This window comes from Sorex araneus, chromosome 6 (assembly GCF_027595985.1).
Source record: "Sorex araneus isolate mSorAra2 chromosome 6, mSorAra2.pri, whole genome shotgun sequence".
NCBI classification, from domain to species: Eukaryota; Metazoa; Chordata; class Mammalia; order Eulipotyphla; family Soricidae; genus Sorex; species Sorex araneus.
The window spans coordinates 149,352,322-149,371,041 of record NC_073307.1 but is presented as its reverse complement, the minus strand read 5'-3'; the positions used below and the strand labels follow the sequence as shown (position 1 = coordinate 149,371,041).

Below are 18,720 nucleotides of genomic sequence, written 5' to 3'. Positions count from 1 at the left end.
CAAATATGATGACCTCTCAGTGTCTGTGTTTCAAGCCATAATGCCCAAAAGCAGAGAGAGAGTATGGGGAATATTGTCTGCCATGAAGGCAGGGGGAGGGTGGGAAAGGGGGGTATACCCGGGATATTGGTGGTGGGAATGTGCACTGGTGGAGGAATGGGTGTTTGATCATTGTGAGATTGTTACCCAAACATAAAAGCTTGTCACTATCTCACAGTGATTCAATAAAATTTTAAAAAATAAAATAAACTAACTGCTCAAAAAAAAAATAAGGAAAGGGCTTAGGGCTCATGTCATTCATCTGTCACTGACTTTCAGAGCCTTCTAGTCCCTGATTTTTTTTTCTGTTTTCAGGTTATTTACTATTTTCAGGGCGTTAAATCAGTTGATATCTCAGATCAAGTGGTTTTTTATAATAGATTTTCTCATCTGACCACCAAGAAAGATTGGCACATGTGAAATAATGTAACTGGGAGAGAGATGGCTTGGGCTTCTTGCCATCAATTTACCTTGAAACGTAATGGGCTAAAAACTATTTGACTAGAGAACTTCAATGTCTCAGCTGGCATCTTTACCTCCCCCTCAGAGGATGGTGTGAGCCTGTAAGACAAAAATCAAACCATCCTGTGAAACTGCATTATTCAGAAAGTCTCTCTCCACCAGCATTTTCAAGTCATTAAGTGAGGAAAAGAAACAATTACCTGTGAGACAGCAGTTAGTGGTCAGTGAGTTGTTATTACTAGGTGTAAAGTTTGCACTGCACCTAAGATGCCTGGTTACCAAATGAACCTTTGTTTTTTTCCTAAATGCCTTCAAACAGGTAGGTATAATCTGAGATTTCTTTACTAGTAAATTTTTTCTCAAAGTCTTCTTTTTGTGACTTCAAGTTAAACATCTGTTTCTGCCATCTCAGCTTTTTATAAATACTGGTGATAATATTTACTCAAAAAAACAATCTTTTGGGACACTTTGAACCCACAAAAAAAAATTTCTTTTGTTAAATTACTTTGCTAGGTGATATATTCTCTTTATAGAAAATAAAGAACACTAAAAAAAAAGAAAAAAAAGAAAACAAAGAACACTTTTTAAAGCATACAAAAATTGCCCTTATTCAAATAAGCACCATTACTCATTAGCATATTTTGATGTCTCTATCATTTTGTATAACTTAAATCACAATATATGGTGTTATAACTTCATTTATACTTTTTAATTATATATGGTAAGAATCTCTCCAGATTTTAATTCTTGAAAACTGTTTCAATGTTCAGAGATCATATATTTTTGAACTATAATACATTTAAAATAGACGAATTAATTAGCTTTGCCTTTTAACTTACGTAAAAAGTATTGTTGTTTTGTAGACTATAAAACAATGCTCCCGGAAGGGTGCGGCTGTGTTGACAGCCACGCGACCTCTTAGAGCCTAGTTCTGCCTCTTAGAGAACCTGGCAAGGTACCGAGAGCATCCTGCCCACGTGGCAGACCCCGGCAAGCTCTCTGTGGCGTATTCAATATGCCAAATACAGTAACAATAATGGGTCTCATTCCCTTTACCCTGAAAGAGCCTCCACGGCGGACCTGCTGGTAAGAACAAGTAAAGAGAGGCTGCTAAAATCTCAGGGCTAGGACGAATGGAGAGGTTACTGGTGCCCGCTCGAGAAAATCGATGATCAACGGGATGACAGTGATGATGATAATGGGTTTTTAAATAATTTTTTATTGAATCACTGTGAGATAGACCATTACAAAGCTGTTAATGATTGGATTTCAATCATACAGTAATTCAACACCCATCCCTCCACCAGTGTGCACTTTCCAGCATCAGTGTCCCTGGGTTCCCTCCCATCACCCCACCCCACCCCCTGCCTGCCTCTATGGCAGATACTTTTCCTCTCTCTCTCTCTCTCTCTTTCTCTCTCTCTATCTCTCTCTCTATCTCTCTCTCTCTTTCTCTCTCTCTCTCTATCTCTGTGTGTGTGTCTGTGTGTCTGTGTGTCTCCTTCTGGGCATTGTGGTTTGCAATATTGACACTGAAAGATTATCAAAAATATCCCTTATCTACTTTTAATCCTCAGATCTTGTCCAGCGTGATCATTCTCACCATTGCCATACTGGTCTCTTCTCTATTTTACCTACCCTCATCCTCACACACACTTGTGGTTAGTTCCAACCATTATAATATCCATGACCAGGGAAAACAGGGGGTGGGAGATTTTCTGGTTTTGAAGTCTATGTTTTGATTATATAATTAAAAAGTGATTTTTGAATAAGTCAGAAGGAGAGGCACAGATATAGAATGACTGCATACATTTGTGGGATATAAAATAAATTATATGAGACTAATATCAAAGGCCAGGGGAAACAGGGGCCAGGAGGCCTGGTTAATGGTTGTAAGCTTGTCACAAGAGGGGAGGAGGGGGAGCATACGAGGCTGTTAGGATAGAGAAGGGACCAGTGTGACTATGACAATCATAGTTGGCAAATGATCATTTTGGACAGGAGCTGAGTATTGAAAGTAGGCATAGGGATGTACCTGATAACCTTTCAGTATCTGTATTGCAAATCATAAGGCTAAAAAGAAAAGACAGAGAGAGGAGAAGAAAAGTGCCTGCAATAAAAGCGAAGGGGGGACAGAAGAGAGGGAAACTGGGGACAATGGAGGTGGGATATGCATACTGGTGAAAGGATGAATATCGAAACATTATATGACTGAAACTCAGTCAAGAACAACTTTGTAATTGTGTATCTAGTGTGATTCAATTTTGGGGGGCTTTTTTGGTTTTTTTTTGGGGGGTCACACCCGGCGATGCACAGGGATCACTCCCAGCTCTGCAATCAGGAATTACCCCTGGTGGTGCTCAGGGGACCATATGGGATGCTGGGAATTGAACCCCAGTTGGACATGTGCAAGCAAACACCCTACCTGCTGTGCTATCCCTCCAGCCCCGCTGTGATTCAGTGTTTAAAAACTTTTTCAAAGTAGTTTATAGAGTGGCTTATTCTATATATTTTTTTGCTAATTTCATGTCTGTCCTTATTTTTAATGGTACCTGTATGCAAATTATTTCTCTACTAATGATTATCTGTAATAACTACAAGTTTTTTCCAGTGTATTCTATATCCTTATATAATTTTGTTGGTTTTTATAACATAGTATTTTACTTAAAGTGTTCTTCTCTGGCCAGAGATTAGTTCTATTTATTTTCTTACTTTACTGATTTACTGAACTATGTTATAGTTAAAGTCATTAAGCTATCTATTTCCCTTTCTATTGGTTATGACATAAAGAGAACGCTTACTTTATTTTACATGACAGCCATTAAGTGTTTTGTGGTTTTATCCTATTTTATCCTACTTATTTCTTTTTGAGGTTATTTGTGTTCATTATGTCTGATATTTTAAATGCTAAAGATACTTTGAATTGCCTAATATTTATATATTGCCTGATGTACAGATTTATGAATTCTACCTTTTCCTGAATATAATTGATTGTTTTTCTGACTTTTTGAATATTTAGTTCAATTATTTTGTTTTTTAAGGGTAAAAGTAATAATGTGGAAATATTTTCATTTTAACTTTTTTAAAAAAGAATTCTGAGAATGTGGCTTTCCACATTCTCATACGTTTTGCTTTTAGAATACATACGTTTTGCTTTTAGAATACAACTATGGCCCATGTCATGATCATCTACTTCAATTCCTCAAAGTTATTGACTGTTCTTCCTACTTTTTATATGAGAGAATTGGAAAATTACAGTAAGAAAAGGATACATGACATCACATGACTATGAAGCAGTGAGAACAAAGAGAAATAATCTGATTATTTATTTATAAGAGCACCTTCTGTCCAATAAATCATGGTGCCATTTCCTTAGCTCAAACATCTTCTACAGATCCAGAGAATTTTTCATTTTCTTGAGTTTGATTTTTCAAAATGCATGCTCCTAAAACCGAAACATGAGTTTTCCACATAATGAATTCTAAAATTTCCAATAACTTTAAAATTGCAGAAATGCAGAAAGGCTGCATTTTGGTTTTTTTGTTTGGTTTAGTTTGGTTTGGTTTGGTTTTTGGGTCACACCCGGCGATGCACAGGGGTTACTCCTGGCTCTTCACTCAGGAATTACCCCTGGCGGTGCTCAAGCGACCATATGGTATGCTGGGATTAGAACCCGGGTCGGCCGCGTACAAGGCAAACGCCCTACCCACTGTGCTATCGCTCCAGCCCCAGAAAGGCTGCATTTTGTGACGCTGGTTTCTCCTCTCTCAAATGTTCTTCCTTCTTGTTTAACCACATTCTGGAAAACTCTGCTTGCATGTAGCATAAACTCACAATTATAACTACCTGCTTTATCTCATGTGAATCCCAAATAGTCATTCAGTTCAATATATTTTGAGATATGAATAGCTTAATTTAAATGTCAGATTAATTTACCTTTAACTCACTCAGAAGCAAGTTAAAAGTAAGAATAACAAACCCTGCAACTTGGCCTCATCAGCATAAGTGAAGAGAAGTAACAGAATCTCCCTCACAGGTTCTCTTTTAATTTCAATTCATCCGGGACGGATAGCAATTGTTATCCGAGAGGATATCCATCTTATTGGGTTGTAGGGGTTGATGTGTTGAATCAGTCATGTGAGTCATGTCTGTATACATGAATATGTGTCTGGTGGGGGGGTGAAGGGGGTGGTAATAATCTATTCATTTGCAACTAATGAATATAGCCCTACTTTAAGTCTTGAGTTTATCTGCTCAGGGTTTTCATTAGTCTTCCAGAAAATCATCCTGACACAAATTGTTCGTTTGATCAAAATTCGCCTTCCACAGGGGCTGGAGCGATAGCACAGCGGGTAGGGCATTTGCCTTGCACGCGGCCGACCCGGGTTCAAATCCCAGCATCCCATATGGTCCCCTGAGCACGGCCAGGGGTAATTCCTGAGTGCAGAGCCAGGAGTAACTGCTGTGTATTGCCAGGTGTGACCCTAAAAGCAAAATAATAATAATAATAATAATAATAATAAAAATTCGCCTTCTACACTGTAATCTCTGTTACTCACAGATACATCGAGTATCCAAATGCCAAGCTGGAGTTTGGGAGCAAATGAACAACGTGACCGAATTCATCCTGCTTGGTCTGACACAGAACCCACGTGTGCAAGAGCTTCTGTTTGCGGTGTTCACCGTTGTCTACCTTCTCACCGTAGCAGGCAACCTGCTCATTGTAGTGACCATCACCACCAGCCCCGCCCTGGGATCCCCCATGTATTTTTTCCTGTGTTTCTTGTCCTTCATAGATGGCTGCTGCTCTTCTACCATGGCCCCCAAAATGATACTGGACTTACTCGCCAAAAAGAAAACTATTTCCTTTGGTGGGTGCATGACTCAGCTCTTTGCCGAGCACTTTTTTGGAGGAGTTGAAATCATCCTGCTCACCGTGATGGCCTATGACCGCTACGTGGCCATCTGCAAGCCCCTGCATTATATGATCATCATGAACAGGCGGGTATGTGGCCTTCTTGTGGTCCTGGCCTGGGCTGGGGGATTTCTTCATGCTCTCATTCAAATTCTTTTTATACTCTGGCTACCCTTCTGTGGCCCAAATGTCATTGACCACTTCATCTGTGACCTTTTCCCTCTGCTACAACTGTCCTGCACTGACACTCACATCTTTGGGCTTTTTGTTGCTGCCAACAGTGGGCTGATGTGTATGCTGATTTTCTCAATTCTCATCGCATCTTATATCCTCATCCTCTGCTCCCTAAAAAACCAAAGCACTGAAGGGCAGTGGAAGGCTCTCTCTACCTGTGCCTCTCATGTTACTGTCGTCGTCCTATTCTTTGTGCCTTGTATATTTGTGTACCTTCGGCCTATGGTCACCTTCCCCATTGATAAAGCAGTGGCTGTATTTTATACGATGATAACCCCTATGCTAAATCCATTAATCTATACCCTCAGAAACTCAGAGGTGAAAAATGCCATGAGAAAGCTTTGGAGCCAAAGAGTAATCTTGGATAACAATTCATGTGGGTACAGAAGATAAAACAAATTCGCTTCATATTATTGCATCAAGTGTTATGAACAGGAAGGATAATGGTCTTAAAGTCAAAAGACCTTTTCAAATATAGATTGCTTCCCTTACTTTCCAGAACCTTTAATAAAGCCTCTTTCATAAAAATATAGATATTGAATTAAATTAGTAATAAGTATCTTCCAATTGGAAATCTCTTTGCATACGCAAATAATTATACTCTGTTAATCAACAAAATAAAAATACATTGAAAACCTCTGAGCTTGTGTATTCAAGACAATAATTATCTGTAAAATTAAGATATTATATAACTAATTTTTAGTAATCAATTAGCTTAGTAATTAAAGTATTTTAACACCCTAACAGTTTAATGTTTTAGACAATATATGCAGTAGCCAAGATTTAGAAACAACCCAAGTTCCCAACAACGGAGGGAATCAATTAAGATATTGTGGCACCTATACACAACAAATTACTACTGAGATATAAGGAAAGATAAAATCTTTTATTTTTCTACAACTTGGATGGAAGTAGTCAGTGCTATTTAAAACATAATTAGCTAGAAAAAAAACAAATACTGGGTGATCTCACAAGTATGTGAAATATAAAGAAAATATAAAGGTAATATACAATGGACAATGAACTCTAATCTTTTGACTCTGTCACCAAGACTTACAGAAATTCTGGATAGAAAAGTTATCTTATCAATGCTAACATCCATATCACAGGACAAAACTCCAATAAAGCATTCAAATTAATCCACAACACAGATTAGTGTTTCTCTGGATCTGCAAGGACTTTTTTTTCTGGTAGAAAAATTCTCACAATGTTCTCTAACTGGGAGGTACATGCATCCGCTCCCTATCATCTTGCTAGAAAGAGGAATGGTCTAAATTGAAAGTTTCATTAATTTGAACTAACCCAGGTTATTTATTCCTAGCAAGGCTACAATCAACTTCACATTCAAGATTTTTTTTTAAAAAAAAGGGGAGATGGAAGTTGGGTCATGCTCCCTACAGTATCTCTTCTCATACTCACATGGTGTCTTTGAAAAATAAGTTTAACTGGGTGTGTTTTTTTTTCAATCACTACTAACAAACCAGATCCTTTACTCTAGCTCAAGATTCTCCATCAGAGAGTAGAAGATAACATTCTCTCTTCTGCCCACTAAATTATGGTTCAATGACTTCTAGACACATATTTTTTGAAGTTTGGAAATTTACTGTATCCATGCATTTAAATCACTCCACATGGAGATGAGGATAGCTGTAGATCCTTCATCCCACAGTCCATCATGAAGAAAAGACATGGTCCCTGATGGTACACAGGTATATAACTATGGAAACTGGCATTGATATATGAAAGAAGACTAAACAATATAGACCAGTAATGTTCTCAGAGGGAAACTTTTGTGAACATAGTAAGGCTTAAACCCAGACAAGATCACACAAAGCCTAAAAGTCACAATCAGGTCCATTTTTTAATTTTATTTAAGCACCATAATTTACAAAGTTATTCATAGTTGAGCTTGACATGCAATATTGCAGCACGATCCCACCACCAGTGATAACTTCCCTCCACTGATGTTTTTCAGTTCCCTCCAATATCCTCTCTTAGTCTGCCCTCTTAACCAACACCTTTCTAAATTCAGTTGTTAACGTTTGGGTCTCTTACTTTAAGTTTCTTTGACTCTGTGGTTTGGATATTTGGCTTTATCATTCCTTAACACTACCTCAATACCCTAATCTTCTGACCTGCCCCCATTATTTTTCATCTATCTTTCCCCAACTCCTCCACTCTTTCCCTCTCCTCCTTATACTCTGGAGCCAAAGCTAATCTGGGCATCTCCCCTTTTCAACATTGCATTCTCTTGTCCAGTTATTCTAAATACCATATATAAGTGATATCATCCTGTTTTTTCCTTCTTCTGGTTTACTAAATTTAACACGATGTCTTCCAGTTCCATCTATGTTGCTGTAAATTGCATAATTTCATCATTCCTAAACATCTGTGTATTATTCCATGGTATATCTGTATCATATCTTCATGATCCACTTATCTGCTAGTGTACATCTAGGTTGATTCCAAATCTTAGCTATTGTACTAAACACGGCAATAAATATGGTGTACCTACATGCTGAGTGAATGCTTTTCTGTTCTGAGGATTGGAATATCTACCCCAAAATAGAATTGCTGGATCATGTGGGATCTAACTTTTGAGTTTGCTGAGTTAACTTCGTTTACTCATGCTGTTTTCCACAGGGACTAGATCATACAACATTCCCACTAGTAGTGGATGAGGGTTCTGATGAAAAACTGGAAGGATTCCTGCTGAGATAAGACATAATACAAGGATGTCCACTGTCCCCACTGGTATTAGAAGTCTTTTCAATGATAATAAGGTATAAAAAGGAAATCAAACGAATATAAATTGAAAAATAGTGTAGTTGTCTCGTAACTATGGGGACACAAGGAACAGGAGATAGTAGATTGCTCTAGGGCAATGGATGCTCCATAGACTCTTAGTCATATTAAGACTTTGATTCCAGAGACCTAACACATCAGGGCATCAGGAGCAGCATCTAATAGCAATGCACTGGGACTGCGAACTGGGCTACAACTCTGTGCTGCCCGGGGGTGGATTTTTTTTCCTCCCCACCCTGTCTTCCTGCACGGAAAACGGCGGCTTGGCGGTGGCACCCACATGGCAGGCGCCATCTTCCAAGAATCCTAACCCAGAGGTATTTGATTTTTACACTTGGGGCTCCCAGGGACTCACGGGAAGGGGGTGTAACCGGCACGCCCTCGGCCCAGATAAATCCGGAGCTTCTGAGCGTGAAGCGGACCCTCTGGGCCTAAAGACTTTGATTCCAGAGACTTCTTACAGCAATGCACTGGGACTGCGATCTGGGCTAGGCAATTTCTGGCTTAATTTTCCCTGGACTTTATACAGAAATCCAAAACCGTGCAGACGCACCAGCGTTCGCGCGACTTAACATTTGTAATTGTCAGCAATGTGAAACGGTTCCTTTTGAACAGGTCTGACTTGGGGGGGGGGGGGAAACTCAAAATAATAACAGTGGGTTTTTGTTGAAATGTTAAAGGTTATTAATGTAGCAGCCACCTCTCTGGACTGTGAACAAAGCAAAAGCCCCATGCTGGCCGACTCGGCGTGGCGTACAACATACTATAAGGCGCGGGAAGGGGGATGCGGGGAAAAAAAAGGGAAAAGATAATAGGAAAAAAAAAGAGTTATGTACTTGTAGCAGTGGGGCTACATATCTCTCCATTCTCAGCAATGGAAAACTAATTATCAAATGCTTCCTTGGTAGTAGGTCTGTCTCTCTTGGGTGGAAATTCCAACAACTATAGTGAATTTTGTATTGAAATATGGAATGTAATCAAGGAAAAGAGAAAATGAAGTGAAATTCATTAGTTATACAGTAGGGGGTAGGGGGTGGGGGCGGGGGGTATACTGGGGTTTTCGGTGGTGGAATATGGGCACTGGTGAAGGGATGGGTGTTTGAATATTGTATAACTGAGACATAAACCTGAGAACTTTGTAACTTTCCACATGGTGATTTAATAAAAAGTTTGAAATAAAAAAAGAAAGTCAATGGTTAAACAGAATGATGGAGAATGCCTACATGTACCAATGAGCAAGTGGTGGAGGGTGGCAGGGCATTGTTATAACTGGAAAGAACCTGCTGGAGCATTGTTCTTGATGCTCTAAGGAAGAGGCAAGGTTGAATTATTACTGACATGAAACGATGTCTGTTTTCCACACCTCAAGCCAGGAAGGCAATTGAAGACGGCAAAATGAAGGATAACTAATCTATGTCATTCTTAGAAATGTCAGGTTCCCCTGGCAATGGTCATTTCCCAGAGAAATCCAACCCTGGGTTACTCCCTACAAGCCCAGCAATGTCTAGTGGTGTAGGGGTTGTGCCAGGGAGAACTCAAACAAAAGAGGAATCAAATTATCTCTATTAGAAGATCATAAGCATATACATTGAAGGCCTTAAATAGGCACACAAAAGCTCCTAGAAATCAATAGAGCAAAATGGCTGGTTACAAAGTCAATACACAAAAATTGATTGTATTCCTATATAGAATGAATCAGAGGTGAAAGAGATCAGAGTCTATCCTGTTCAAAATAGCGTCCAGAAACATCAAGCATCTAGGAATCAACTTAACAAAAGAGTGAGAGACTTATACCATGAAAATTTAAAAAAACACTCAAGAAAGGGTACCGGCACTGCCCTCCGCCGAGATATTAGCCCCGGCAGCCACATGTGTGCGGCTTCTCTGCTGCTGCATAACCATGGCCCCGGAGGCCAGCTAAACTACTTTGGGCACCAGCAGCTTCTTGCAGAAATGTCTCTAGGCTGTGAACTGAGCCACGGCTGCTATTTTATGATGTCCACAAAAGGGAGGTACGAGCTTGCAGTGATGCAATTTCGGGCAGAAATTTCCCTAGACTTAGTTACTAAAATACAGAAATCCAAGACCTCAGCAATGGAAAAAAAATTATCAAATGTTTCCTTTTCAGCAGGTCTGACTTTGGTGGGGGGGGGGGGGGTGGATTCCAAACAATAATAGTGAGTTTTTTGTTGAAATATTGAATATAATCAAATTAAAGAGAAAAGTAAAGTGAAATTTATCGGCTACACAGAGGCAGGGTGGGGGCGAGGTGGGGGGAGGTATATGGGGGTTCCTGGTGGTGGAATATGCACTGGTGAATGGATGAGCGTTTGAGCATTGTATTATTGAGACTTAAGCCTGAAAGCTTTGTAACTTTCCACATAGTAAATCAATAAAAAAAAATTAAAAAAAACAAAACACTCAAGAAAGAAATAGAAGATCTTAGGAAATAAAAAAAGCATTCCATGCTCTTGGATTAGAAGAATCAATATTGTCAAAATAACCATCTTGCCTAAACTACTATATAGATTCAATGAAATCCCTATCTAAATTCATAAAACATTCTTCAAGGACTTAGAACAGGACATTATAAAGTTTATGTGGACCCCTTATAGCCAAGACTAACCTGAAAAACATGAAAACCGTAGAGGATCTCACTACCTAACTTGAGTCTATATTATAAAGCCATAGTGATCAAAACAGAGTGGCACTGGAACTTTTAAAAAGACTCTTTGACCAATGTATTAGAATGGAATATCCAAGGAACAACCCCCATGATTTTTCACAGAAGCTAACAGCATGAAATGTAATAAAGACAGCCTTTTCAACAAATGGTGTTGGGATAATCAAATAACCACATGCAAGAAAATTAAGCTGGAATCATACCTCACACTGTACACAAAACTCAACTCAAAATGGATCAAAGACCTTGAGATCAGACCTGAATCAATATAATACACTGAGTAAGATATATGCAGAATGCTCCAAGACCTAGCCCTCACAGGAGTCTTCAGTATAAGATGTCATTGACAAATATTAAGGATACTTAGTATTGGTTAGTACTTACCTTCCCCAAGTCTCATCATGAACTAAAGCCAGACACATACGTTTAACCAAAATGCAATTCTGAAACTACCTCTAGTGGTGTTTGCTGGTGCCCACATCAAAACTAAACAAATGGGACTACATCAAACTAAAAGTTTCTGTATGGCAAAAGAAACATGGACTAAAACTAAAAAGCTCAGTGGAAGAAAATATTGGCACTCAACACAACAGATAATGGGTTGCTATCCAGGATCTATAAAGTACTCACAAAGATTAACCAAAGAAAAAAAAGATCCTAAAAGCTCCATTAAAATATATGGGCAGAGAAAATGAACAAACACTTCTCACAGGAAGACTAAGGGAGGACCAACAGGCATATGAAAAAATGGCTTATTATCACTTATCATTAGGGAAATCCAAATCAAATCAACAATGAGATATAAGGCTAAACCAGTGAGAATGGCACTATCAAAAATACTGAACACGGCCTCTGTTGGTGGAATAAGGTGAAAAAGTAATAAGGAGTCTTTGAATGATGCTTTATATTGATCTCATCCAAGTCTGAATGATGTGATTCCATCAAAGCAGTTACCCAAAATTTAGACCCATTTCATCCAAAAAACTGTCTTAGTGAAATTTGTTAGAAACATGTGAGAGTAAGTAAAGTATCAGATGATATTTTTGTAGATTCTAACAGTCTTAATTTCTATGTTTTATGTATTTAGGTAACCAAGAGCAAAGGCAAAATTTGAGTTCTAGATGTGAATGTCTTTTAATGAACATAGAGCATTTTCTGAGTAAATTAAACTGCAATGAGAGCCAAACATTTGTCCAAATCCTACTTGAGAGCTTCTTGATTCTACAAAACCCAGTTTCTTTCTAGTTAACTAATCAATTTGGAATTCTTATAAATTCTTTCTAAAGTACGGAGTCTTTTGTTGCAGCATTATAAATACTGCATAAATCACCTACCCTATTTCAGGTTTACCTATGTCAACATGAACAACAAAATCCTAATATAAATTCTTCCAATTTACCTTACCCAAGTCTTATCATGAACTAAAGCCAGACACACACATTTAACCAAAATGGAATTTCCAAAACTAGCTCTATAGGAGTTTGCTGGTGCCAGAATTAAAGATCTTAGTTGACGGTTAAGCAAAGATTACAACCAAGCCAATTACTAATCCTCTCAGGGACTGAAAGGTCAACACAATACCAAAGTCTTCACCTCATGAAAGTCTATTTAAACATTTCTCCAGAGGCAATGAAAAAGAGGGACAAAGGCCTTTGAGCGACTACAGCTGCATATCCAAGTACGAACAATGTGACTCTCCACTAGGAGACACTGCTTGTAGCTAAGTGTGGGTTAGAAAGAGGGTTTAATCTGGAAAAGAAGAGATCTGGCCACATTGCTCAAGATCATTTCAGGTAACAAATATTTTGGCAGAATTATTTTGGGGATAAAAGTCTAAATCAAGTGGATTTAAGGATCTTCACTCTCATAATGCTCTGTATCTGAATATTCTTTTAAATTTTTCCCATTACTTTTTTTGCATAAAATAGACAGATAAAGAGGAAAATTCTGCATTAAATATGAGTGGGTTTTTGTTTGTTTGTTGCAGTGCATGGCTTCAACCCAGGGCTTCACACATGCAAGGCAGGTGGTTTACTACAGTGCTAAATCCCCAGCCCTTGAATGAGTTTACGCTTTCAGAAGAAATCAAGAAAGTGAGTAGGAACTAAATGCTACAGCTATTTCCTAATTAAAACAACTCATTTTTAAGTTAATTTAGACTCATAGTAGATATTTTTAAAAGTTTAAATGTCCAAAATTGGAGAGTTATCTGAACAGACAAGGCAATGACTAGGCCAACATAAAACCTGAGGAATCCAAAATCAACTAGATCCAGGTCAGTAATAACTAAATCTAGAACTGATTAAATGAATTTAGCCAATTTATCTTTATCGAGTTTTTTTCTTTTTTGCATATATGTGTGTGTGTGTACTTGTTGTTTTGCTGAAAATGAATTTAGGCACAGAGACATGAAATATCAGTAAAAAAATATTATTTATAACATCTCCATATAAGAGGCTATTAAGAAATACTAAAAATAATAGTTAACATTTATATCTCATTAAGTACGAGAAATTTGTAGATTTTCTTGTAATTATTTGAAATTTTTCCCCTCTCAATGGCTTCTAAATAGCCACAATGAGGTGAAAATTGATTAATTAAATTTATTATTACTATTCGCCTTAGACCTGAAATTTTAGAAGGCACTCTTTACTGGTACTTCCCAACAGTGCCTCACTGAAGCCTCTTTCAAGGTCAGGGGAATGAGACCCATGATTGTGACTGGTTTTGGCATATGAATACGCCACAGGGAGCTTGCCAGGCTCTCCCATGCAGGCAGGAAACCCTCAGTAGCTTGCCAGATTCTCTGAGAGGGAGAAATAGGCTGTAAGATGTCCTGTGGCCGCATCAAGGCCATGCACTTCCGGGAGCTTGGTTTTATAGTCTCTGAATGTTGGCCATTGTTGGGATTACACGACTCCAGGGGCAGTTTTTGGGCGTGACCGACTAGCTGGTGGAAAATGGGAAATCTGGGCAGAAGAGGCCAGTCCTGATCAGAGCAGGCTTGGAAATCTCAGCACCGGCTCCCGCACACCTGGGTTCCTCTGCCGGTTCCTTCATGCGTGAGGCTCATCCAAATGTGTGGAGAGGGGCTTTGAGCATGATTGTGGCTGGGCTATGTTGAGGATGGGGGTGGGGGGGAATCTACCGGCCCTGCTTCAAGAGGCCCCAGTGAAGACAGCCAGACGTGGGGCCAAGAGACTCTGGCAGGCCTGAGACTTTATTTTGAAAAGCAGATTCAAATAATAATGAAAACGAAATTTCTTTCATAGAAATCTAGCCCATATTACTTTCTTTTTTCATTTTTTAGACCAGCAGGAGGTGCTCAGGGCTTACTCTTGGCAGACTTTGGGCATCATATGGAATGCCAGGATAAAACCCCAGTTGGCAGTGTCTAAGGCAAGTGTCTTATCTGCTCTTTTATTGCTCCGGCCCCTTCTAGATCATATTTTCAAAGAAATGCAAGCAAACATGTTTCCTAAGCCCTTTTATAAAAAAGATGTTTAAAAATTTTTTTTAAATTTAATCACTGTGAATGACAGTTATTCATTAAATATGTTTCAGGGATACAATATTCCGGCACCTGAGAGAACATTCTTGGGTTTTATAAGGCTAAAGTTATTTTAAGAAAAAGAAACCTGCGTTTCATCTTATAAAACCACAAATTTAAGCAAAACAACTTATAACAATGAAAGTAGATCTTTAAATTACAGTTCTGTTCAACACTGACAGGGACTGTTTTCTTCTCATCAATGATTTAACACTGAACAAAATTATGTCAGTCAATGATTTCATGTACAGAATATTCTTCCAAGAGATCTAAACATGTTAGGGGGGAGGGAGGTAAGTACCTAATAAGAGTGAAATACCAGGTTAGGGCACCTCTATTCATTTACTCCCAATAGTACAATTCATGATAAGAATATTAAGACTTGGAGTAATCATGGTTGTCATGGTCACACATCTAGAAGTCCTGGTAGAAAAACTTAAGTTTTAGGGAAAGTAATAATATTATTTGTTACTGCTAATTTTAGACACAAGATCTACATATTCAGACTCTTCATAATCCATGATCATAGAAAACATAGAACTCAGCATTATAGAAAGTTTATCTTTCTTCATAATTATTTAAAGAAAGAAGTCACTATATTGACTTTTGCATCAAGAATTTTTTTAATAAAAGCACATGCTTATGAAAAAATAAGAAAAGAATAGAGGTAATAAAAATTTCAGTACCTTTTATAATAACATGTATCGGTTATAGAAAATCCATAAACTTATGCAAAACATAATGTTTTATATATGTATAATTTACTCATTAGTATCTAAAATGGCATTTTATCTTAATTGGTAAAATTAAGAAAAAAAGAAAAACTGCACATCTTAGGTGACCCTAATATTTCTGCCCGGTCAAAAAAATAATCTCAGGAAAACTCACACTTGTTACTTCTATTTGTGAAATAATAGTACAATTATATATTTTTTCCATAAAATTATTCAATAGATGATTAATTGCATAGAAATCCAAGAGTTATAGATTCTATTAATTATGCAAAACTGATCTAAGAATCTTTAGTAATTTTTAGGCAATTTTATACATGTACATGTCTACATGCAAAAATGTGTTTTAAGTGACTGAAGAAGTGTCTTGTTGAACCTAAGACATTACTGAATTGCTATGTAAATGTTCCTCAATAATTATCTTAAAATTAGTTCCATCAGATTCTGAAGAAAAAGATTGCTCTATCTTTATATATACGCATAAAAGAATGATTGTTTACAAAACATACTTGAGACACATAAAGTAATGAATGCCTCATCTGTGTATAACATATCATTAATTTTTATTTTCAGAATTAAGTCTATGTACCTATAATATTTATGCTAATATGCAGTTATAACTTCAAAGTAATTCTTAATAAAGAATTTTTAAATAAAGGTAAGATACTTCAGAGATTTTTAGAACAAGAAAGTTTAGAATCAATGATAATATTCATATGCATCTTGTTTTATTTTGTTGTTAAAGTATACTATTCTATTAATAAGAATACAGATTAACAGATCTTATTAATAATTATTAATAATAATTGACATTTTCTAAATATTAATGATCTTCCATTCTTCTTTACAATTATCAACAAATTGGCAGAGTTGAATGGAAGGTTCATTCTTATCATCTCAGAGACCAGGACTAGAGTGATTATGGACTATTTTAGTATTGGATTAACTAACTTCATCTCTCAGAATAACTATGATGTTTCCAGACAGACTACGTGCTCAAAACCCAAGCTGACTCTCTACAAATGATGCATAATGTCACCGAGTTCATCCTACTGGGCCTGACCCAGAATCCAGAACTGCAGCATTTCTTGTTCACTATATTTCTAATAATTTTCTTGATCACTGTGGTAGGTAACGTGCTCATCTCAATCATCATCTTCATCAGCCCGTTGCTGGGTTCCCCCATGTACTTCTTTCTGTGCTATTTGTCTATTATAGATGGTTTCTATTCTTCTTCCATAGCACCCAAAATGATCTTTGACTTGATCTCTGAAAAGAACACAATATCCTTCAATGGCTGCATGGCTCAACTTTTTGCTGAACATTTCTTTGCCGCAGCTGAAATTATCCTGTTAATGTCCATGGCCTATGACCGCTATGTGGCCATCTGTAAACCCTTGCACTATATGACCATCATGAGCCGTCCCGTGTGTACGTTTCTGGTGGTAATGGCTGCAATCTTAGGATTTATTCATGCAGGGATACAGCTTTTGTGCATGCTTCAGTTACCTTTCTGTGGCCCCAATGTCATTGACCATTTCATGTGTGACTTAATTCCTCTCCTGGAACTCGCCTGCACAGACACCCACACGTTGGGGCCCCTGATAGCAGCCAACAGTGGGTCTTTGTGCTTGCTTATTTTTTCCATGCTGCTTACTTCCTATGTCTTCATCCTGTGCTCCTTGAGGAATCGTAGTGCTGAAGGGCGCCGCAAAGCTCTGTCTACCTGTGCCGCTCATGTCACTGTTGTCGTCTTGTTCTTTGTACCTTGTTCATATCTGTACCTAAGACCCGTGACCTCTTTTCCCACTGACAAAGCTGTGACTGTGTTTTGCACCTTAGTAACTCCTATGCTGAACCCTTTGATCTACACCCTCAGAAATAAGGAAATGAAAAATGCCACAAAGAAACTCTGGAGGAAAATAATGAAAACATCAGAAAATATGTCTGGTGATTAAAGAAACTTAAACAAATAGACAAGCTAGTGATGTTAAGTAGCGTTTTCTTCCCTTTATTAATTTTCTTTAGGAGCATGTAATTGTGGGGAGAGCTGACATAACCATTAAGTAGCACAGTGTCTATGATAATTTTAGGAGTACGTGAAATGTGTAAATTTCTTTAAAACAGGGATAAAAATATATATACCCGCTCCTTATTCAACTTGGGTCATAATAATCTTTATGCCAGTGTAATCATAAAATATGATTGTTATTATTATTTATGAATTGAATGATGCCTGGGAATAAAATTCCAAGGTCCATAAGACTCACTATATTACCATTATTAAGGATAAGAAATCAGTCAATAGCAATGTTCCTGGAATACTCTATGTACTACAACTAGAGCAATAGCACAGGGGGCAGGGTGTTTGCCTTGCATGCAGCCAACCCGGGTTTGATTCCTCTGTCCCTCTCAGAGAACCCGGCAAGCTACCGAGAGTGTTCCACCCACACGACAGAACCTGGCAAGCTACCCATGGCATATCTGATAAGCCAAAAACAGTAACAACAAGTCTCACAATGGAGACGTTACTGGTGTCCGCTCAAGCAAATTAATGAACAATGGGATGACAGTGACAGTGACCTAGAATTATAACTAAAATAAAATTTGTTTTTTAAAAAAATAATATGACTTGGAAAAAGGCATAAAATAATAGGAATAGATGAGACTGGAGAGATGGTATATTTGTAAAATCTCTTGTTTTGTATGTAACTAACCCTGGTTTAATTCCCAGTAGCATATATGATCTCTGAACACTGCCAGGAATGATCCCTGAGCACAGAGTCAGGAAAAATAGTAATGCCTGAGTACCGTTGGATATGACCCCAAATTTCTTTTTAAGAAATGAAGACAACCTGCTCCCCTACTTCTCAGTACTTCCAGGAGCCCCATAAGTCATGCCCACAAACCACCACCAATGCCACTACTATGCAAGTTCATTTACTGGCCTTACTCCAGAGACGCATAAATAAATCTCAGAAAAGATTCAAAGTAGTTGGAAAAATGTCTCCAGCACCAGCTCATGGCTGGGATGCCTAGGGCAAACCCAGTCTGGGAGGGTAAACCCAGTGCTTGCCCAAACAGAGCCCCGGCAGCCAATTTCTTATACATTGCAAAAATCACAAATGTATTGATAACAAGCAATACAAAAACTGTCAAGGTGAGGACATGCTTAAGAACCAGTTGGGAAAATTGGAAACAGTGGTCGTGTTAAGGTGTAATAGCGGTGGATTGGTGTTGGAATATTGAATGCCTGTAATAAATCATCATGGACAACTTTACTAACCAGTACTTATATAAA

General features: G+C 38.0%; 2 protein-coding genes across 2 annotated transcripts; both read left to right on the top strand.

The window, feature by feature from the left end:
* Positions 1-1,263: 1,263 nt before the first annotated feature.
* On the top strand, positions 1,264-6,043 carry LOC101537261 (olfactory receptor 4C5-like). Its single transcript, XM_004621912.3, has 2 exons — positions 1,264-1,278; positions 5,111-6,043. The coding sequence occupies exons 1-2, from the start codon at positions 1,264-1,266 to the stop codon at positions 6,041-6,043; spliced, it is 948 nt and encodes a 315-aa protein (XP_004621969.2).
* A 10,398-nt stretch (positions 6,044-16,441) lies between these two features.
* Positions 16,442-17,377, top strand: LOC129405971 (olfactory receptor 4C45-like). Its single transcript, XM_055143694.1, has one exon. It carries the CDS (start codon positions 16,442-16,444, stop codon positions 17,375-17,377), a length of 936 nt encoding a protein of 311 aa, XP_054999669.1.
* Positions 17,378-18,720: the final 1,343 nt, after the last annotated feature.

What these genes read in the sequence shown, in the direction of transcription:
- LOC129405971 (XM_055143694.1), top strand. Translation starts at nt 16,442, where the DNA reads ATGATGCATAATGTCACCGAGTTCATCCTACTGGGCCTGACCCAGAAT.